This window comes from Dermacentor silvarum, chromosome 9 (genome assembly GCF_013339745.2).
Source record: "Dermacentor silvarum isolate Dsil-2018 chromosome 9, BIME_Dsil_1.4, whole genome shotgun sequence".
Lineage (NCBI taxonomy): Eukaryota > Metazoa > Arthropoda > Arachnida > Ixodida > Ixodidae > Dermacentor > Dermacentor silvarum.
Genome location: NC_051162.1, coordinates 89,630,406 through 89,654,619, shown reverse-complemented (window position 1 = coordinate 89,654,619; position 24,214 = coordinate 89,630,406). Strand labels below are relative to the sequence as shown.

General features: G+C 46.2%; 1 protein-coding gene across 1 annotated transcript in view; it reads left to right on the top strand.

Moving 5' to 3' along the window:
• Positions 1-5,912, top strand: part of LOC119463730 (lipase lipl-1-like) — a 39,744-nt gene extending 33,832 nt beyond the window's left edge. Inside the window, exons 7-9 of the mRNA XM_037724554.2 lie at positions 3,028-3,099; positions 4,072-4,140; positions 5,664-5,912. Coding sequence (XP_037580482.1) covers positions 3,028-3,099; positions 4,072-4,140; positions 5,664-5,912 — 390 coding nt within the window. The remainder of the gene's footprint in view (positions 1-3,027; positions 3,100-4,071; positions 4,141-5,663) is intronic.
• Positions 5,913-24,214: the final 18,302 nt, after the last annotated feature.

Below are 24,214 nucleotides of genomic sequence, written 5' to 3'. Positions count from 1 at the left end.
AGGTATAGACACGTTGTGCGGTGCATGTGGAAAAGAAGAGGAAACAGCTGAACACCTCATACTTTTCTGTAAAGGGCTTAACCCTACAGTGCAAAGCAACGGGGCTGATTTTTTCAAAGCATTGGGGTTTAGAGACAGTGAAGGCAAAATAGACTTTAAGCGGGTAGAAATAACCAAACGGAGGTTATCTGATTGGTGGCTAAAATCAAGGCAGGGGTGAAATTTCACCCACCACTAAGTACAAAATATGTTAATAGTCATGTGTAGGTGGCGTATGCCACCACCCGATATAAAGGGTTCAGCCTCATCTATCCATCCATCCATCCATCGCAACGGAGGGTCCAACGCGTTGTAGCCACAGAATAAACAACCAAGTATAGCCTCGTGCATAGTTTCATACAAAAATATACAATAAATAATCATACAATAATAAACATTATTATATTGTCCTGACGGCAGGATTCGAACACACCAATTCTGCAAAAGAAGCCCTATGTTGAAACCATTGTGCCACGGACGAACGCGTCGGCACGCGACATAAACGCCCTTATGAATTTGTCCCGGGCAAGCCAGTGCATTGAGACACTTGGCGCGTTTCGATTTGGCCACCTCGCCAAGCTGAACCGTTGTAATTAGTAGCGATTGTGCGTGTTCGCAGCGTCTTCTGCACTTCGAAAAGTATACATTGCTCGGCAATTTATGACAATGAAGGCATATGAAGCGCCATAAACAAAGTCACAAGAACGAATATCAGACAAATCCATTTAATAATTCCCATGGGGGCTGAACGATTGCAACGCCAGAGTATGTGGCTGCCGTGTAGGCAGTTACCGCACATAGTTTGGCCATATAGGTGTTCTGTGGTTTGGCTTTCGCGTCGGATTAGCCTATGGCGCCTCGTCGTCTACGGATTGCGGCTTCAACGTGCATCAGCAGTGCATAGTCTACTGCTTCGCTTGCGATGGCACCACCTAAGACAACTGCTGCGCTAAGCGACACAGAAAGGACACGGTGTCGCCGGGCGAATCTCGCTTTGCTCCGGCTTATTGTTCGCTTGCATTTTTTTTCTATCCCTCAATCCACCTTCCCTGCGTAGGTAGCAAACAAGGCGTGGGTCTGATTGACGCCGCTGCCTTGTGGCTTGTAGCTGTGAGCTGTCTGTGACGAGGCGGAAGGCGATGTATGAGGCTTGTCGAGGGAACAACCTTGCTGAGAGGCCTACTCGCACAGAAGTATTATACCACATATATCTCGGGAAGTTCGGTGGGCGCCATTCTTATCCAATCTCGATCAGTCGTCATCAAGTTTAAGACTTCACACGTCACGACACCTACGGGTTCGAAACATGCCCCTTTTCGCGCTACTGTGGAATAATCTGAAATATAAAAAAAAACCAATGCTACAAATCGGCAATATTCTGTGACTCTAAAGCACCCCTTCAAAGCGTGTGAAGCAACCACGTGAGTATTACAACCAGTTGGTGTCCCAAATCATCGAAATTTGTAATTGCGTCTCTGAACAAAAAAAAACTATTTAATCTTTGAGTGGCTGCCGCGACATTTTGGAATCGTTGGTAACGACCTCGCCGATGACCCTGCCCGTTGTGCTCATGCAGAGCACTAACACTTCTTATACCGTTATCAAGAGTACACGCGACAACATAGCTTTGCCACTTCGCGTGTACCATCCTGTTGAGTCATTAGAATACTCCGTAGAACTCTAACCATCAATTATACTCGATACATCACTAAAACTGCAGCTACCAACAAACCTTCCATGACGAGATGCTACACTGCTGTGTCGGCTGTGGGTCGTAGTAACCTTCACTAATTCATACTACTATCACATTGGAATAACTGACTCATCGAAGTGCACTAACTGCAGATGTGAGTAGACCATCGATCATCTCTTGTACCACTGCTCCCACTTCGATAAACAACAGCAGCCTCCCCAGTGTGCCTTAAATAGACTGGACGACCGGCGTTTGTAGAAGCAAAGGTATAAGGGGCCTGACCTCGTAGCTCATCAGCCCAGGAAGCCACATGGACGTTTGTACAGTACCCGAAGGTGACGGCTTGAGTGCCTCACTTTATAATAGGCTGCACCTGGTTAGTGCACATAGAAGTTTGATCTAGACTCATCTCTTCTCTCTCTCTCTTTCTCGCTTTCACTCCCCCATCCGCTTCCCCACGTCTAGGGTAGCAAAGTGGATAAAGTCTAAACCTATGCCTCAATACGTCCGTCCACAACTGGAATATGCTTCCTCTTTATGAGAGCCACGTTAGGCCACGGTAATAGAGACACTTGACTTGAGGCAGTACAGAATTGTTCCATTCGCTTCATCTGGTCAAATGACCGTCGAATTGCGAGTGTAATACTAACTATGGACTACCTTCGGTGGTCCATTACATTTTCTTCGTCGCAAGCAATTGCGAATTTATCCTTTCAACAAGATATACTGTGATAACACAGTTGTTCGCTCCATATGGATCCACCACGCTCTACTTCTTTCAGCGCATCGAGACCCCCAGCATCGATCAACATACCTCCGTATAACAACGCCATGGGCTCACAGTCAGTTTTTGCATGAACATCGAATGAATGAAATGATCTACCCACATGAATAACTAACATTCGAGGCCCCCTTCATTTCTTAAAATTCATTAAATAACAATATGTAGCACTGCGATTCTGTGCTTGTTATTGTATAAGAGTATTTTATTGGTTTTGTTAAATTGTAATGCCTTTTCATCTTTTCACCATTTTTAGTGTATTTTTATGCGTTGCGTATTTTTTTCCATTGTGTTGTATACTCTACTGCTTCTAAATATGCATTCTTGTTTATGTTCCATATTTCACGTTCTTTTTTCTTTAGTTTTCTTTTGCTTTTCCTGATCAATAAAACCGTCCTGCCTTCCTTTCCCTTTCTTTTCTTTGGTTGCTTCATGTGATACGTAGATAGCTGAAGTCTCCAGTATTTGCGATTTCTTCTTCTTTCCGTCACATTTAAATCATTTCCTTTTTCAGACAAGAATTCCCGTCTACATTGCACATCAACCAGCCGGCACCTCGACAAAAAATATTGTTCACTACGCTAAGGTATGAATAACCGCGAACAGTGCATAAATTTTGAAATTATAATTTTTTGTTTAGCTGCTATGAACAACAGCATATGCAAAGTGAAACACAGGAGGAAGTTTCGCGCTGATAGTTTGCAAATCTCTTGATGAGTTTTTTTTATTGCAATAGCAATTATATGGGCACTGCAAGCGAACTTTTGTCATCGGCGTCCCCGTGAGGTTCCATATATATTTATATATGTATGAAATATTACATGCGGTATATTACATGCATATACCGCATGTAATATGGCCACGCCATGCCATATTACATGCGGGTTATAATGCCACACCATTCTATCACTAAAGTTGCTCATACCAGATCTTACATTTTTGACAAAATAGTACGCCTCAGAATTTTGAGAATGGGAGCCCACAAACAAATGTCATGAAACTAAACAACGGCAGCATATGCTTTTCAGCTTAAATCTTTCAGACTTAAATGTTAGAAGGGCGAAACAATAACAAAGCCCAAACCTTAAATTGATGTTATATGTTATTGTCGCGGCTGTACACTCCCCCCGTAATCGGCCCAACAAAGAGATTTGAAACTCGTCCCTTACGAAAAAGTGGTGGTGGCAAAGTCGCTAAGAAAGACGTTGGCTTTACTTAATAAACACAAATGAAATTGTCCCATGACAGGATTGAAACAAAGCACCCCTAGCACAGCAGCTCGCGTTTACCTAGGCAACTTACGTTTACTTCAATTCATTCTGCCACTACAGTTGCGAGTCTTACACTTTGTGTAATATTTTAACATGTTGATATCGAATTCATTGCTTCGCCCTTATGGCGAAACTGTGATGTTTTTATACAAGTCAATTACCCTTAGAACCATGTGACTAACCAATAATAACTTTCCACCGAATGAACCACACACTAAGTTCTTTCAAACGTCTGTCGTATGTTATCGTTTTGTCTAATGTATATTGGCATTACTTTCCGTTCCAAGAATTACAGAGCCAGGAACTTCAAGCGCTACGACTACGGGCTTCTGGAAAACCAGAAGCGCTATGGCCAGGTAAGGTACCCAGTTGGGAATGGTGCAAATAGTAAATCTTGTACGAGAGTGTGTATTGTGTAATTACAAACCCATACAAAATACTTGAGGAGCAGGCGTCACCTTGAGTTCAACAATTTTCTGTTCAAATATACGTGAAAAGCAGAACTGCTTTTATTAGACTACTAGGTAACTGATTTAGTGATAGTTCTTGCATTTGGTAGGCAGAGCGGAATTCCCCAGCTGTAACAAGCAGAAGTTTGATCTTGGGCCACTTGGTTATAAAAAAAATGCCAGAAACCTTTGTTTAAGAAAATTGAAGTGTGAATCAAAAATAGATATCGCAGTGCTATTAACTGCACTTGTCAGAGAGACTGAACATGACAAATCTAATATATCAATTTACAGCTATTCAGTTCGGTGGTCTTACATCTAAGAACCACTGTATACGACCATGACGCATGCCATAGTCGGGGACTCCGGATAAGTTTTTCTTTAACGTGCACCTTTATCTAAGTACACGAGTGTTTTTGCATTTCATCCTCAATGAAATGCGGCCACCGCGGCCAGGCAACGAACCCGCAATCTATATTCATTTTCAAAGCTTTCATAATAAGTTTACATCTTTCAACAAAAATTTCACAAAAGTCCCACTTACAAATTAATGTTTTTTGTAAAGCGGTGTAAAACAAATTATTTTCCTCCGCTTTAAATGGCTCAATAATTCCACTTTATATAATTTTATCTTTGCTGCCAAGTTTTAAGTTTAAAGTTGTATTCTTGATGCTTACTTTTTAAATTTTGTGATCACCAACAGTGCTCCTGAATAATTCATTAGCTGTATAAAATTATCTTCGGTACCGTCGATAGATTTTATTCTTTTCGAATAAATGCTACAAACCTAATCAAATAAGATGCAATGAATTCCGATTAAAATCATTAAAATTATTACTCTCACAGCATATAGACAAGAGCTCCTGAAGGAAGATTCTTAAAATATGAATCGCTGAAACGACAGTTTGTCTAGAGAGAACAAGTTACTTTTTTAATAAACATAAAGACATGCGAAAATAATATTGCACGGACATGGTGGCCAAATCTATAAGTCATTTTCCTTACGCGACAAACAAGAAAAAGAAAGAGGCGCTAGAGTTCCCACTCGAAGTTCTACTTCATTTATGATGTAGGTCGTTTAGTGTTGTCGTGCTTACATCCTTGCTTGGAAATTGACAACCATTGACAGGCTCTCCAATATATATTTTTTTCATTTTTCTTTATATTGTCCTATATGATTCAGCACGTATTACAGAAATTGTTCTAGAACCATGGGTGGCCCAAGTTTCCAGTGGTCCTGTCCGCCCGTGCCATCCTCTCCAGTCCCGTCCATCCGTCCATCCGTCCGTCCGTCCCAACCCGTCCGTCTGTCTGTCCGTCTGTCGTTCGTGTTCATCCATTCACCTGCTCCTCCGTCCGATAGTGAAGGTCACTGTAGTTTGTACTCTTTATTCACCCACGATGTCCTGCACACACACTTGATCTTGTAGGTCACGCCTCCACAGTTCCCACTGGAAAAGGTTCGCTCTCGGATAGGCCTTTTTCGAGGGCCGTCCGATAGGCTGGCCGATCCAACGGACATAGACGACCTGGTGAAGCAGATAGGCAAAGTGGTGGCCCTCAACTACGACGTTCCGCAGCAGACCTTCCAGCACTTGGATTTTGTTCTGGGCTCCTACGCCACGGAGATCTTGCACGAGCCAATGATACAGTTCGTGTCCAACTACTCTGGCCCCTGAAAAGCCCACGGAAATAAATGAAATATCCGAGATTTCCAAGCCACAATGTGTACCGTGTACATAAAATTTTTGTGAAATGCTTGAGCTTACGCCTGGCAATAAGGTTGCATTTCAAGCTTGTGTGGACACAAGGACTCTTATTTCTCAACAATTAAAGCGCCTGGATAAGTTTTGGACACTTTGAACAGCTGGTTAACGAAGCAAAACTAGACAAAGCTGTCAATCCGGGTACTGTATAAGTGACAAAGAAGGATGATGCTGATGATCATAATCATGATGATACCATGACGACACTACATTGGATACTAACGGCCACTACAAGGCCGAAAATAAATATCTCAGTATCAACAAGGAGGGTGTTAAAGCAGATGGCACTTGGCCACACCTTCTGCGCTCTCCGCTAATTGAAATAGCTGTTTGTGGTCTAGAAGGTTTCACTTTAGAAAGTAGCATAAATATCTTATGAAATTTACTTGTTTGTTTCATTTGTTTAATTATACAAATTCCTACAGAGTTCTCATCATTATTACTGTAGGAGAGAAACAGGGAAACAAGTACATCATATACCAAGATATTACGAAGTACGCTGCGGGTTCTTGGCATATAATACAACACTAAGACCTTATCTCAATAAAGGAGTAAAAAAGAATTCTACAATTTACATAGCTGCTAATGTATGCTCGTAAATAAAAATATAATGAAGGAGGTGCAGTAAAAACTCTAGTAAACAGTTCGAGTGAGTTCGTGACCTTCTTAAAGGAGTTTATATGCCATTATCATCATCAGTTGGACATGTGTAGAGTACGGAGGAAAAATGCATATTTGAATCAATTGATGTAGCCCTTATGTCGCATATATTCAAAGCTGTACAGCGATTGAGGACACACAGGTGGGCTTCTTAAAGCACTTTCTATAGAACGCCTTCGGAAAGGAAATCTTAAATTCTCTGGGAGAGGCCGGCTTCGGGTAAATATTGAGAATCATTGCATGCGATAGAACCAGATCCATGAAAGCCATTGGGAAACCAGGTGAATTGTTCCTTTCCTTAAAATGAATTGCTGCAGCATTCACAATTTTTTTCATTGATGCGCGCCAGCTTTCAATTATAAGAAGAAGAAGAAGAAGAAGAATCCGTTGTTTCTACACGCTGTTTTGCGCAAGGCTACCGAGAATAACATGTCAAGTTCCGAAGAAGTCGACAGAAAAACGGGAGCGCTGCCAAACGAATCATCTCCTGATAGCCCTAAGCAAGCGAGGTATCGTTCAGGTAGGAGTGCTATTAAGAAAGCGGCGGCAAGGTGCAGAGCTTCACGCAGGGCTTCACGAAGAAAGCGAGCCCACCACAGAGCTACAGGAGAGGACGTCGACCATGTGGGAACCATCGAACCGGAAGCGACGCGACAGACTCCCAACACCACTCCTCCCGTGACGTCGGCCACCAGCGCGCAGAGCCTTAGGACCGATTCGCCATCCCAACAAGGGCCCAGTCGCAATCCAAGGAGTAGCCTCGGACTTCCTGGCTATGCCACGGCCAGTAATGTGGAGCCCCGTGCGCGATCTTCGGTAAGCCAGGTGGACAAATCACCAGTTACTGAGCTCAACATGCCGCGTAAAACATTCCAGCCTCGTAATTCAAAGAGTAGCCACCTAGCTTCAAGCGATACCAAAGGTTTTCGAGGGGAATATTATGCAGAATCATCAGCGAGCCCCACAAAAGAGACACCTGGCTCCGAGACACCCTCTCCATGCAGAGAGAGCGAACCTCTTAATCCTAAAGGTGGCCGCCGAAATCCCGGGCCGTTCCAGGGCGGCGTATGCTCATAACCGCCATGCTCCTGATTCAGCGTCTCCCAGTGTATTGTGGGATTACGGATGCAACCGACAATTTTCGAAGCAAGAAACTTCTCTCACCGAGCTGATCAACGGCGACATCGTGTCTAATGATGTGAAGGCGAGTGAAGCAAACCCTTCTGGGAGACCCCGACCACGACAAGGGACTCCTCGTGCTCCTTCACGAAGAAGAAGCGTCTTCATGGACATTGGCAGCCCTGACGAGACGCTACTCGCGAGGTCAAAGTCATTCCTGTTCTTCTGGAGGCTGGGAAGCTCCGAAGGTTACAGTGCCGATTCTCCACGTGAGTATCTCTAGTCTGGTAGGCCTACATGACTAAAGGCCTACAAGCACACTATGTTCGTTGCATACAACAAGGCTGGGCTGCAGTCAGGCAAGGCAGGTATTAGGACGCCATTGTGAGATATAGGCGCGGACACGCTGTAGTAGCCAGTCGCTTAATTGCATCCACATGTGCTTGTATGCTCAGTGATTTTTCTATAGCGTTCGTTCCCTGAAATTAAACGTGGCGACTTACTTATATTGCGATAACGTTTGCACTGACGCTCGATGTCATGGAGGAAGGAAAGCGTAGGAGAAGCCTTGGCCAGCCCGGATGAGCTGAGAGTGTGGCGGAAGTCCCGTGGTGTTTTTCACGAAGAAGCACTGGGACTGGTCTGCCAAACATCTTATCTGCCATAGCAACCACGCTCATGAAAATCTGGCTGCTGCTCTCGGCCTCTAAAGAGTGAGATATAATTTTTCAGCTCGGGTCTTTGTCGAAGCACGTACAGCTCGCGAGACAAAGCTGTGCTTGGAGTGTGGTGTGTGAGCTTTAAAATTGTGTTTGAAGTCTGTGAGTGGGAGTGTAAGCCAGCAGCACGTATTCACAGGGCGGGTCTTCGTCGTCTCCTTCAACATGCAACGCAAAAACAGAAGAGCACGACAGCTTCAGTGAAACGTTTACAGAAGTTTCGTAGGTTTTGTTCTTACGCGGGTCAGCAGTGCCCGCTTCCGGTGGCTCGACGCAACTCAAGTTCAAAGCTCGCGCCCATTTGCTCCGGCGAGCTGATTGGAGGCGCACAAGTTGATGGCACACCATGATGGCTGCAAAAATGTGACGTCAGGGCCTCTCCTATTTTGTTTATTTCCTCCCTGCTCGATGCACATTTGCGTCTTCACCGCTGGGGCCGCTGTCGTCACGCTCTCGTGCTATCGACGGCGCATGCGCCTGCCGCACGCGTAGGTTTAGAAGGTCTCTAGAGACACGGAGTGCGCTCGGCTTACATGAACGACGAAGCAAAGGGGACGCATGGTAAGGACTCGGCGGAATCGCCTCGGAGGTGGAGCCAGACCACCGTTTTGCCTTCCGCTGATAGCATGGGCGCTGTGCGCACGCATGATGGTGATGATGATGAAAATGTATTTATTGGAGGATGGCTCGAAGGCCTATTATGTGGAATAGGAAGGGGAGAGGGAAGGAGAAATTAGAGCCTTCCTAGAAGCTGCGTGTCCTTGGCGAAACCCAAGAGCGAGTCCAGGATGGCCCTGTCGGAATCCGCCAATCAAGTATAAAATGAGCCCACTATAGCGTTTCTTCTGAGCTGCTGTATGTATGCACTGGTTCGAGAGCTACCGTCAGGCAACGTCAAGCTAACGGTATCTGATATTTAATTACGTGCTGACTGACTCCAACGGTTTCCCGTCAGTTTTACATCGTGCACCATCAATGCGCGGCGCCTGCCACGTCACCTGACGGCACTCCTCACGACACCAGCGTTGTGAGACGCCTGGTAGCTGCTAGGGGGCTGTTCCTTTCGCGCATCAGGCCACATGGTCAGGCCAACATGAACGCAGTGCGAGAAGTTCAAGCGCAAGAATAAACCTTCATTTTGTGGTCAATGCTCCGCCCTTCGGGTAAAACTGGCAAAAGTTCTCACGCATATTCCTGTGATGGCATCCGTAATCACTAAAGACGAGACAAATAAGTTGTCGCTCCTGCTGTCTCGAGCTTTCCCTCCACCTCTTTCGCTATGGAGTCATTGAACATGCGTTGGTGTTGCAGGCATGAGAAATGTCAAAGTTTTCTGCCTGTTTCGTTGCGAGGAATGACGCTTGCGTTTTCAGCGCCATGTTAAAGCGTTTCGCTTTCCCTGGGAACCAACCGGCAATTTTCGTGACGCCTTTAAACTGCTTTCGTGGGTCGATCTCGAAGATAGTCCAGTCGAAAGCGGTAAAATCCGCACGGTGGCATGGTGGTAAGGGGAGCATTTTCGTATTATTCCCTCGTAACATCAAGATGCGATATCGCCAGATGATTCGATCTAACAACAAGAAAATGTGCAAGTACATGACATCTTCGGTTGACTTAATTAGGGCAAGGGGTAAGTGGCGATTCTCTTGGAGCGGCCTTCACCCTACTGTTGCGTAATAGCCTCATGATAGTGATGACGCTTGCGATGAAAGGCGTCCGACAAACTTAAGTTTTCGCAAACCCTAATGACTCAGGTGACAAGAACAGTATATTTGTAAAGATACGCATGTATGTTTCGTGCTCAGCATTCGCCTCTGCAAACATTCGTTCTTACCGCCGCGATTATCTCCTTCATACACCTCAATGATGACCAGTTGCTAATATATATGTACTTATGTCACTCCTCCAGTAAATAACTTACGAGCAGGTCATGCTTTGACATTGCTGCCATCATTTCAATATATAGTTAGCAGCTGTCCTCCAGGAACGTCGGAAAACGAATGGAGTATGCCTTAACGGAAAAGCTAACACCCTGTCAGAATCAGGTTATTGTAAAATACTGCCACCGACTGTCTTCATTGATTGGGAACAGCATAATCTTGCATTAGAATTTGTTATTTTCTCTATTTAGCGAAATTAGGGCCTAAATTATCTATATCTTTATTGCAGGTGTGTAATCTATTTTTTGACCCCATTTGCACTATGGCAGTCATTGTAGGTAACCATCTACTCCGTAATAATCCCCGCCCTATGCATCATCCTAGGTCTTTAGATGAAATAAGTGAACTAAATAAATACCTCAGTATATTGATATCTGAAGTTTCACGTTTCAATTTCATGTTACCACACAGGCACATTACAAACGTGTACATTAGTATCAGTACATGAGAAGAGGAGAAAAGCTACATTATAACAGCTTCACTGGGCGTACCACCCCTCAAAAAACAACAAACACTTGTGCATCAGTTTCCACCTAAGGTATTTAACAAAATCCACCGAGAAATGCTGGCTCTACCGTAATCGAGAGTAGATGTCAGCATGAAATGGCTACCATATGGCGTCTTTTGTTGCCTGTGATGCCGCCACCTTCAACCGATTTCCGTTCTTCCAACAGTGCAGCGTGCTCAGCGTCTGTCGATACTTTTAACAGCGGAGCTGATTAAGCTTGGCAAAATTCCGGTGTGCAACGCTCAAACTGGTTGAGCGAGGAGGAGCCAAGTCTCTCGCGAGCATAGCGCGCCGCGCGCTATGCTCGTGAGAAAGACGCCTGAACATTGACGTCATAGCTGCGCCGAGCACGTGTTCAGCAGAGTCACGTGACCGCGCCAATGAAAGCGTGCGCGTGGCTGCGCCCGGGAATTTCTCTGCTCTACCGAGATATGGCTCGACCTAAGCACACCTTGACGCCGGAAGAAGAGGCTGCCCGACGAAAAAAGCGCCTTCAAGCCACGCGTGAAAGGAATTGCCGTCTTCGTGCCGATTCAGCCTACCTGGCCAACAAAGCCACCGATATTCGACGTCGCCGAGCCGATCCGGAATACCGAGAACGCCGAATACCGAGAACCGAGAATCAAGCCAAGCGTCAACGCCGCGAAAGCGACCCCGGCCTGCTAGGCTTAGCCTAGTTCCTAAGGAAAGTCGCCCAGCTCCGCTGTTTCTTCAGACTTGCCACCACTGGTGTCAAGCTGGCCGCATTTTCTTTCTTGTCGCGTCGAAGTGGTCGGCTGCAAATGTGCGGCCAACTCCCGGACCGCTGGCTTTGAAAAGAGCACAGGCAACCCTGTCTCAGCGACAAATTAACGATGACAATCAAGTGTATGGTGCCCTGTATCTGCCTCTTGAACGTCGCTATTGGAAATGACAAATAAATCTTCAGCGTACTAGTAGGTACAGCTTGAGTTATATTGTGAGCAAACATTAGGAAGAAATCGTAAGCAGCTTTTTTGTAACTTGTTTGGGTAGTTACTAGCGTATGTAATGCTGTCTTGTACAAAGGGCTGGGGGCCAGAGATGGAATCTTAAGTTTTTTGTAACTTGTTTGGGCATGTAATGCTGTCCTGTCAAAGGGTTGGGGGCCAGAGATGTAATCTTCTTAAGTTTTGACTACTTGCCCGGATGCTCTCGCAACGATGTCCCGATAACGGCTCTGGCTTTTGGCTCAAGCTCACTTGAAGGTCACCGACAACAGGAGCTAAAATCATTTCATGCTTTATATATATAGCGCTTACAAATGTATATTATACGCAGTCACCTAGCTACGTACACAGAAAAGTCACCGAACAGCTGACTGAACACAACCTTTTCAAATTAGCGTTTCATTTGTAATTTCTTTTGAAGTAAAGCACGTAATCTTTCCTCCATCCGTCTAAGTCACTTTAGTAGTCTGTGCAGAGAGCATTGTAGCGGCTAGGAACGGTAACTCCTAGGTGGTAGTTGCATGCGCCAGTGGTCAGTTTTTCTAGTAAACCGAGAGGTCGTATTAGGTTCAATTTCTCTATGGTGAACATGCAATCTTTATTTCCTGTTCTGTTCTGTTCGGCAGTCCCACCTGTTTTTACTTTTCAACGGTGTACCTACTGGCCTACACGTCTAACCTTTTGATACGTTCCTCATGCCAGGATGGGACAAGTCTCGGAGACGTCAGGCGTCATCAAGTCCTGCCACATCCATCGACAACAGTCACTTGTCCAAGGCCAGTCGCACGACGCTGTTCACTGCCCTCTTAATTCCATGTGCTGTCGTCGGCATCATCGCACTGCTGCTGATCCGCGCTCACCCTAAGAGTACTCACGTGAAGAATGCGCTGTGGATCGAGCAGCTGGCCAATGCCTGCGTCACCGTGGACTGTTACAGCGCCGTGTGGGAACTGAGCTCCTCCATCGACCTGTTTGCTGACCCTTGCAAGGATTTCTACAGCTTCGCTTGCGGTCGATGGGAAAACTCGTCTTCAGCGGCTGGGGGCGACGCTAAGCGCCACAACAACTACATGGCAATTCAACGCCGTGCCTACGTCGCTGCAGTGAACGCCAGCTTGTTGAAGATGCGCAGACTGGATTCGTCAATGGTGTTCAACAACATCGCGCAGCACATTAACGGAGTCTACAGGTCAGTATGCCGAAACAGTCTAGAAGTGCTAGAAACAGTTCAGAAAAATAGAAGCGGCCGGAATCCCACAAGCAAATGCCTGCAGTAAGGTCTAATAATCATAGCACGGCATTTATCTAGCGATTATGACCACAGAAACCGCGTATAATCGGCTATAACCGAGAAACATAGGCAGAACCCATCTCTCGATGAACGGTGACGTTCATGCGATTAGCATTGAAGCTACTGTAGCGACATGGCGTATTTCACTGCCGAAACGCATCATGTATGAACCGTGTATGCAGTCGGGCTCAACTCCCGAGCTTCCCTTTGAACACCCCGCGCCATCTAGTGAGGCCACCGCGAAGTCTGCGTGTGGCGCGTGTGTGAATATCTATTCAGACAAGATTGTATGCTTACATATGACGTTGGTTCGTTTCTGACCAGCGCCGGATAAATTTTTAAAGATTTTTTTTGTGATTAAAGAGCGGCGCATACCTATAGTGGCACATACGTAGTGACCCAAGTTGACGTCAAAAAGGTTCATTGATGAGTGGCGCATACCCATTGACCCATGAGACAATGACTACTCAGTGACCCAAGTTAGGGGAGGGGAGTTTAGATAGACAAATAGATAGATAGATAGATAGATAGATAGATAGATAGATAGATAGATAGATAAATAGATAGATAGATAGATAGATAGATAGATAGATAGATAGATAGACATACAGACAGACACGGTAAAGTACACAAAACATCCTAAATATGCTAGTCGCATGGCTGTAAGAAGTTGAGTACCTCGTTGCGCAATATAGAAAATTTCTATTTATATTCGAAAATTTTACAAAGCATACATGTAACAAATTGTCTGAAGATACGTTGGACATACGCGCGAACGTTTATATCAGATGCGTCCAATGAATCGCATTAAATGTTTCCCCAGATACGTCCAACGTACCCAGTAGATTTTCTTAACGATACGGCGGATCCATAAGCAGATATCACTTGCGCAAAAGCCTCATACCTCGAAACTTTACACTACATGCAGGGTACAGTGGTAGGACAGGTACAGAACTGTCCATCACATTGTCACGTAGTAGTGACGCTGAAGTAAAGAATCATAAAACTGTGTATGACGAAACTGATTCTTTATTGGGCGAACCTGTACCCACAAAAGAAAGCTACACTCGAAGCACAACGAAAGCGGCGAACACAGTCGGCGATCGTCGAAAATCTGATCAGCGGCGAAACGCGTCGGCTTTTATACATGAGTTATCGAAGGTTCCCGATTAATCCCTGATGCCCGCGGGTCTTCCAGAAAGTTCTAGACAATTCGCGTCGGTCATACAATCAGATAACATAAGCGTCGGTGAAAACAGGCAACGGAAAGAAGCATCGATAACGTTCTAGAAACTTCCGATAAAGGCGCGTCCTGCGCCGAGCGATAACGTTTAACATCTGTTAGCCGGTGGAAAGTGGCAACTGGTGAAAGATAAACATGTATACGTGTCAATATACGCATTCCTTGTCATCATCACATGTGGTAGGTGGGGTTCTGCGCGAGCATGAGGGAAAATCTACGTGCAGTAGGTCCCTTCAATTACTTTTCCCGAGAGCGTCAGAGGGCTCGCTTTTCGAGCGAAATAGACATTTGGAAATGGCAGATACATTCGAGCTACAAGGCTAGAGTAGAATGAACTTAAAGTACACAAGAACAGGCGTTAGAAAACCACAGAAATATGTAATTCGAGCTCTTACAGTTCGCAGTCAGTGACTAATGTAATCAGTGCAGAAGTGGCTGCAAGTGTACAGCGCGTGCGGAAAAGCATCCTAGCGCCACCTGGCACCGCAGCGCTCAAGCTCGCATGACGTCAACTCCGGCGCAGTGCATATGTACGTGCCTATATTATTTGTATGCATTACGTTCGCACATACACGTTGCGCCGCAATTGACGCCACGATTGATGTCACGCTGGTATGATCCGCGCAGTACGTGGCCTATATTATTTGTATGCATTACGTTCGCACATACACGTTGCGCCGCAATTGACGCCACGATTGATGTCACGCTGGTATGATCTACACGCGCTCGCAGGGGTTCGTTATATTTCGTTAACGTCTGTACAGGCCTAGCTCTGAAGTAGGTTTTACGGCGGCCGCGCTAGTGCCACCAGGTTCCATTCCTGGTACATGCATACTTCAAAAAATATGTATAGTACAGTGGAGTGAAAGTGCTTAAAGGCATGAGCGGATGGTCCAATAAGTGTGGTCATGGGGCCGTAGTGGAAACGACGGCTTTCTGTCATTTTACCCTGGTGATACGAAAGTGACAAAAACGGTTTTTGCCCCGTCAGGCAAACTGCCGCCGAACGGCAAATGCAAATATGCAGATGCAATGCACATGTAGGGATCTATGCGAAGCGAAGCTATAGCAACGCCGTGAATGAAAAGCTCGACAACTAAGGCTGATTCGTACAACCTTGTTTACGTTCATCCTATGCAGCGTGCAATGTCATTCCACGTTTATTATTATCCTCCAGAAAGGTCACAACTTTATTCTATTCAAATTTTTATGTTTATGCGCTGCATCGCGCACAAGCAATGACGAACTGCCAACACCAAATCGGGCAGATGATCCTTGTGAGACGTCTACGCAAGTATGTCACTAGGACGAAGACGATGTGTGATGCTTGTCAAGGGAATAATGGTGAGAACCGGTGCATGTTGTTAAGGACCACGTCAATTGCGGACAACTAGCGCCACCTGGCATCAAGGAGCCGATTTAATGCTGGCTTGTGATAACAGCTACGAGGGGGCGGGGAGAGGATTCGAGAGGACGCGCCGAGCCGAAGCACATGGCATCGTTAAGTTCTAGTTTTCCATTTCAATTCCATTTCACTGTGTCCTTGTCGATTGTACGTGCTAAATATTTCACTATGAATTCGTAACAACTCACCGAGTTATCAGTTCTGCTGCAATAACCTTTTTGTTCCAAGTGAAGCGTGTCATCGTCATCACACACGGCTGATAATGTGCATAGCACTACTACACAACATTTAAGGATTCTGTACCTCTTGTGTCAAAGTGGCACATACACATTCTGCAGATTCGGCCAAGAACGAGCACGCATCAGTGGTACAAACCGAATGAGTAAGCAAAATAAAATGAAGTAAATAAAAGGATCCGTTAACAATCGCCAGGTCTGCTCCCTGTAGACGACGACAACGACGGGAGTTTTAACGGACACCGCGTCTTAATTAGTGCGGAGGATTCCAAGACGAAGAAGACGGCTCTACGCTCGATCTCTTAAACCGACTGTTTTATTCCTTTTTTTTTCTTTTTTGTGGTACGTGTCCTCGTCTCCTGTTTTCTATGTATCGCGACAATATGATTCACCGGTCCATTAACAGCTTACTGTATTTAGAAAAACCTGTGAGTTCGATAATAATTTTCATGTTAATGTACAGGAATTTATTTTTGTTACACATTACAGAGGTCACTTCCAATGCACTGCTGAGAATTGCCGCAGCAATGATGAGCACGCCAATCTGCACCGGCTGCGCTCACTCAGGCGCGCTTCACCGCAACACACGCAGCAGGAATGTTGATGTGAGAGAAGCGCGTACTCGGCTTTTACGCGCGCTACGCCTGACGTGTCCAACATACCGAAATCAACGAGATACGTCGGACTTGTATATATATATATATATATATATATATATATATATATATATATATATATATAAAGCTGCGTATCGGTGTAACATAACTAAAAACGTTGAAGACATAACTCAGACTTACCCTGACGCAGAGCCTACATGTAAATGATGTTCTAGTAAACCAGCCGAACTTTCGCAATGGCGATGGGTGCGATTCTCCGCAAATTCCGACATTGGCTTTTGTGCAATCAAACTAAGTAGAAGCAATAGCCATCCACATGATTGTTTCGTCTAAGTTTCGAGTGCATCAATCTACAGACACGCTTGCGTTAGCTTTGAATCCAGGTCCACCGAAAAAGACACATTTCTAAAGTCTGCTAAGAATGTAGCAGTGCGGAGCACAAAGATTTCTAAATTACGTATCAAACACCTAATGCATTGCAATAAAATGAACTTACAGGTCCTGCCTGAGTTTCGTTGAGGAAAAACCGGTGGACTTACGCGAGACCCTGCGTGCGTCTGGAATTCACCTTTCGTTCTGGACAGTCGTCACGACCTTCGAAGACCTCTTCGCAGTCGCTGTAAGGCACGCGCTGTTTTACAACATGACGACGGCCATAGACATACGCTGGGTACGTGATCCCAGTAACGTCTCCTCGCCCGGAACTCTCGAGATATCTCCCGGGTTGTCAATGGCGCAGCGTATAGGAAGTTCCTCACGGAGGTCTTTCATCAGCCGAGCCTTGCCCGTGATCACGAGCTACTCCACGACTGACCAAATCGACGCTTTGGAAAGCATTGACGATAACTTGGCTATGTGGTCGTCCATGTGTTCGCAAACAGAGGTGACCGAGATGAGCTTGTGGGAACTGGACACTCCGGCAACGAACTGGTCGCTCATTGTGGGCGAGTACGCGAAGCTGACCGGAGGAAAAGAACCACCTTCAAAGGCACGCGTGAGCAATCTGCCCGACGTCCGCGTCATTTTGGAAGTGCTCGCGAATTCAAGTCTCCCGGACCTCAAGATGTACCTGATGCTGGTTCCCATGTCACACTTCTTCGGGCTTGAGGACGATATCCAGCACCAGAAACTTGTGTCCGTCGACGACGCTGGCGGAAATGTGAAGTACGAGACTTGCGTGCGTTCGCTGGAGCTGCTTTTCGGGAATCGCTACAGATCGTGGGTTTCGATACACGTGCACAGGCCTGGTACCACCACCGACGTACACCGCATTTGGGAGGAGGTGCTGCAAGCGGCACGCAGCCTAATCCAGTCTTTGAGGAACATTCATAGGCAATACCAAAATATGTCCGCGCCGCCTACTGGAAATGGTGCAAGTGAGTGTTCTTGTAACAACCTTTTATTCGCGCTTTTTGAGGCTGAATTCAGTACGTTTCCATTCTGGCGACATTCCCAGTGCTTCCAAACGACCTGCGATGTTACCCTCGTCAGGGCAAACTATCTGCTGTTTCCCCCTCGCTATCAAGGCGTCCAGGCACCCGCCTCGTGAAGTTTACCATTATTACCATTTTTTTCCTGCAGTGTAACTGCCTTAAAACACCCTGCTTTTGACTTCCTCGCCTGGATGCTTTTGCTTCTCATATTATGAGTGCACGCTAAAATGTGTGAATAGCGTTGATGAGACTGCTGCCTGGACTGGAGCGTGAAGCCACTACTCCTTTTATTGCGATAGCAATTATATGGACACTCAAAAGCAGATTTCTGCCGTCGGCGTCGCCGTCGCCGTCGCCGTGAGGTTCCGTATGACGTCATTTGGAGATGAAATCGTCGCCGCGCGCCGAACGCTGTATGTGCGAGTGAAAGGGCGCGAGGGGCGCGTCTTTCACGGGGAGTGAACGCACGGCGGAGAACAAACGCGCGTTCTGCGCCGTGCTCGCTTAAGGGCTGCAGAAGTAGGCGTCTCTGTTCTCCTTTACAATCACCATATATGTAGAGCAAACGCGCCTTCTTCAGACGCGCGAGAGGCCGTGGGGGAGGGGGAGGGAAGGGAGGCGACGTTTAGCTGCGGCACCAAGTGCCTATTTATATCAGAGGCTCCAGCAACAGTCACCAACGCCGCACGCATTTTGAGCTAACGCGGACAAAACGCCGATGGCGTCGACAACAGTTCTGCGTGTTGTTGCTACCAAAGCCGCTCACCTTACTTCGTATGACATTGCTGTGTTGCTATCGCATTCATTGCTTCGCCCTTAGGGCGAAACTGTGACATTTTTATGTTACTTCCTTCTCTTCTTGTCAATTTTTTTTATTGCGATAGCAATTATATGGACACTTAAACCGGATTTCTGCCGTCGCCGTCGTCGTCGTCGTCGCCGTGAGGTTCCCTATAGATAAAATCTTCGCCGCGCGCCGTATGCCCGAGCGGAAGCGTGCGAGGACGCGCGCTATCACGGAGAGCGAACGCACTCAATCTCCCACGCGCAAGCAAGGAAACGGGAAGCGAGCGCCGGAGGGAGCGGGGGGGGGGGGGGGGGCGCACTTCTTTGCCAACAACCGCGCTCGTCACTCGTCGCTCGCGCGCACCGTCTCTTATCTACACACGGCTCTGACCTTAATGCGCGTACATTCGCCGCTCAGTTTCCGTTGAAGCGATAGACGCACGTACCTTCGCCCGCAGCGGCATATGCTTGCTGCCAGCGTTTTGACAGTCGTTGTCTGCAGTCATTCAGTGTGATCTATTCGTGTTTGTTTGTGCGCGCTCACACCACGCTTGTTCATTCAGTTAGTAATAGTCGGGCCACATTTTCCAACGCACGCTACACATGCAATGCTGCCCGGATCGGCAGTGCAGAACTACCGGTGTGTCCCTTCGCACGCGCTGCCCACGGGAAGCGCTTCTCATCAACACCACTGTTTCACACGCGCCTTCTCGTGGTCATCCAGTCTCTCTTCATGTCGGTCTACTTACGCCGCAGCACACCTGCTTACTTAAAACTCATGTTTACTACAATTCATATTGCTACCAAAGCCGCTCACCTTACTTCGTATGACATTGCTCTGTTGCTATCGCATTCATTGCTTCGCCCTTAAGGCGAAACTGTGACATTTTTTTCTATTTCTAGGAGCCAATATTGCAAATTTATCATTCCCCCCCTTTTTTTTCGGGGGGGAGGGGAGGTGGGCTTGTTCTACATAGCATTATCAGTCATCCGTTCTTTCCGCGTGTACAATTGCAGTTGAAATTTCCTGTATCGAAATTCCTGCTATAGTAAAACGTTGTCACCTCTTCGAAGGAACAGTACGCTTTACGTATCTTGCCACCATGTTTCCTCCATACAATGTTGTCATTGCTTATTACGCAATGAAACAGTTAAACTATTTCCTTTTTTTAAATAATCACTCGGATATCAGCGACACAGCTTATGTCTTAAATATATAGACAGTGTCAATTCCTCCTTTGCTGGCCCACTCAAAGCGGTGAAAGCCGCTTGCATGTTTTAAATGTGAACGTACATAGCCATAACGCACTGTTCGCCTTACTGTTTAGCAAATGCAGTCGCTAAACTTGGTCGGTAACTGAACATGATGAAAATGACATGGATGGTGCGTGCTCCTTCTTAGTTTCTTTCATCGTGTTTGGTTCGGTATGTATTGAAGTGCGCATCCCAAGAAATAACAACCAGAAAATTGGCACGGTTTCAGCTCCGAGACATGCATAGCGGGAAACGCTTTTGATGCGATGGAGTCTGGATGATGAACGGCATTGCTCTTGGCGGTGACCATACTAAAGACATTCGTGGCGTGCGTTTTCTCAGCATCTTCGATGTGACGTCGACGAATCCATTTGACACGGACGCTTGATGTAGGCTACACTCATGAATGAGTAGGACGCAATCGTTTTTCCCACGTGATAAAGTGCATGCTGAGTTTTGAAGACAAGGTCTTCTTAGCTGACTTGACATAGGTTTGGTGTATCTGGGATCTCGTTATCCTGTAACCACTTCCATAAAAAACGGTCCGTTATGTGACTTTGACTTGGAGATGTCATACGAACATGAAAATGACATCAAACGATTCCTCTGCACGACGAGAACATGCTGCAATAGTCCGTAACTAAGAATATAATTTAAAATTCGTATATTTAGACGAAAACAGGATGGGATGTGACTGCCTGTGTCGCTATCGCCCTCTGCTGCGCCGCCGCCATATGTCATCTAGCTTAACTGCCACGCCCTCCAACAGATGGTGCGAACCAGAGGTTTGTGGGCTGACTGGCTTTAGGGGCAAGGTAAAACCACATTTCAGGCAGTGCAAGGTGATATGAGTTGGGCTTCTTTTGAAATCAGAGAAGCTCAGAGCAAAATCAGTTTTTAAGAAAGACTAAGGAACTTGGATGAAAAGAAATGACCGGTTAAGGTGCAGAAACTTATGTACCTCAAACACGTGGACACGGAATGCACGAAAAGGTCGAGAATGTTGGCAACCAAGAACAGAGTAATTGAAAGTGTAAAGGGACAGCAAGTGAGGGAAACAGACACGGTAAATTGGACGCAAAGGTTGGAAACAAAAATGACCTTGGAAAATTACCAAAACAAACGAGCACGAAATCCGGAAGGAAAATCTGAGTAATAACGCAAAGGGTGCTATTTGAGGCCCGAGCGGGCAGCCTGAGGACAAAAACATAATAGAGCAAATATGCGCATCGGCATGATTATTGTATGTGCTGCAAAAAAAAAAGCCCGGAAACCACTCGGCACATTAAATTGTATGCCGAGATATCTGTGTGAAACCTGTAGGGAATGTCGATTTTCTAGAAGCGTTGGGATCTCAAGAAGGTGGGGTGATTAAGCGGTCAGCAGTCGAGATAAGTAAGAGACATTTGGAGTATTGGCGAAAAAATACAGCACGAAAGAAACTGATAACACTGGAATCAGTGCAAGAGTGGGTAAAGGTACGAAATAGGGACGCATGTTTGAAATATTAAAGTTAAGATCGAGATCATACGGGCAGAAGGCTAGATAGGCGATAGAGTAGTAAAACCGGAGGAAATCAAGCAGGCTAGGTGACTATTTGTCGCCCCCCCCCCTTGCCCCATACTGTTTCAAAGGGGATGCCTTTAAGCGTCATCATCATCATCGGTATGGAGGATAGCTGGGTCGGAGAAGTAGGGAGAGGGGAGAGCCGCCAGTCACGTGAGTGCGTCACCCTAGGCTTGGGAAGTGTGTTTTGAAGAAGCCGCAAGAACGCGGCTACGCCTCGCGGTAGCGTGAAAGCGCAACTATAAAAGCCAGGCGAGGGGCCCATTCCAGTGTGTCACGCGCTGAAAAAAAAAAGTGGGTCAACCACGTCTCGACGCTAAACAAGAGAAGCTGGACAGCATTGCGCGCAAAATACGGTACGAAGAAGAGACTAACTAATTGAATAATGAACGGGAAAAAAAGGAGAAAGACAAAGAATAGAGATCTATCATCAACATTTTATCATCGAGTAATTAGAACCACCATGTACGTGGACTTTGTGTTCTTTGGCACGGCCCCTTGCTGAGCCTCTCTTGCTTTAATTTTTCTTCCTTTCCAGTACGTAATATTCGCCACAACCACTTTGTCGCTTCTCGCCGTTTGTGTGAATGTGGTTATTTTCTTTTTTGTGAATTTCTGCGGACACTAAATCAATTCCTTTCACCTCATTCAACAGGATACCCTGGCTCCACGATTTTTTCGTCGCAGCAATCCGGCGAGCCCGCTGCCTTGCCATCAGAATACAGCGACGACTTCGTGTCGAACGTGATACTATTCTCGCAGAAGTCGCCGTACGGAAGTAGAAGCAAATGCGAGCCGTTTTTAAGCCGCGAGTCACTCATCATGAAGTGGACCGACCCGGAAACCTTCATCCGGCTCCTGGTTCCCGACTTTTACCATCCCGAGGCCACGGAAGTGGTCGTGAACTACGCGACTGTCGGCTACTTCCTCGGTGAACTTGCCTTCCGAGCCGAGCTGCCGAAGAAGTGGAACGAGTCGGAGTACGGATCGTGCATGGCTAGATACGTACGCGCCCGCTTAGGCGTGGTGCCACCTCAGAAGCAATGGCGGCAACTGATCGAACGACGGTGGGCCGCCCAGTCGGCGCTGAGAGCGGCAGCGACTCGCCACGCTCAAGTTTACGCCAACGCTATTCTCGTGAGACTGTTTTTTCTTCGACTGGAGCACACGTGCTGCGCTCTGGCGGACCGAGACGACGTTAGCGACAGCGGAGAACTGCGGACGACGTGTGACGTGGTCGCCATGACGGTTCCGCGCTTCGCCGAAGCGTTTGGGTGCCAGAACTTGCCCGAAATGAATTGCTAGATTTCTCACTTTTCTATTGCTACGATATTTATTTCTGTTGTTATATAATTTGAAGTGCCTGTGTTGCCTACCCCCCCTGCTCGTGTTCGTCGTTCATGCCATCGTTTCTATATATTATTGTGCTTGACTTTGCCTTTGAGAGTGTTACCTTTTCGGTAGAAACATGAACTACATACTCAGCGCCTATTATAGAGTCTGTGTCATTTCAAAAATGCTGTCGAACTACGCATTCTGTGCGTTGGCAGCGTTTTACTTGAATTTACGTCCTTGCCATTCTGACGCTACGGCCACAGAAACATGTTTCAAATTACCAAAGGTTTGATACAGTTCAATTTTTCTTTCAGTCGAGAATCTTTCTGTTCTTGGTGAATTTTTCATGCTGCTGCACAAGCCAGCTGCACTTACGGTGTGCTCCTAATAAGCAACAATAATGTATCTATCATGGTAACACTTGTCGTTGCATCGATTGATATACCTGAGTTGGACTGTATAACCAAAATTAGTTAAAAAAGATAAACGTTCACTTTCCAAATGAATAACCTTTGGAAGGAGCTGATCGCTTTTGCTTAAGAGTGAGCGCTTTGGAAAACCATGTTCAAGGCTATGCCTTTAGTAATTCCAGCTTTGATCCTAAAAAAAAACATGAAAGACAGGAAACACTGTTTTACGACTCAGTTTGAGCCTTTTAACTTTGCAGTAGGTGCCGCAGATATTTATTTCTAGGGCAGTATTCGGAAGGTTTTATCTGATGCGCTAAAGTATTTTCCACAAGCTAACGTCATCGACAGTTACTGAGTGCACTAAGAATTCACTTTGTCCAGCATCGCCCGAGGTGGCTCAGTGCTTACGACATCCGGCTACTGAGCACTTGTTTGATTCCCGACCACGGTTACCGGATTTCGATGGGGCGAAAATTGAAAAATAAAATAAATGTTCATGTGCCGATCATTGGGTGCACGCTAAAGAAGCCCTGGCAGTCTGCTAGCCGCCAGGTTATCTCATACAGTTCAGCAAGGTTATAGACAAATTGTCACTGGAATTTGAATTTATGTCAGCGCGAAGCAGAAAGGGACAAGGCATATGCACAGTACTACCAACTGATCTTTATACACCTGTGCACAATTCATACAGCGATGTGCGAAATAAAAGTAGAATTGTTACACTG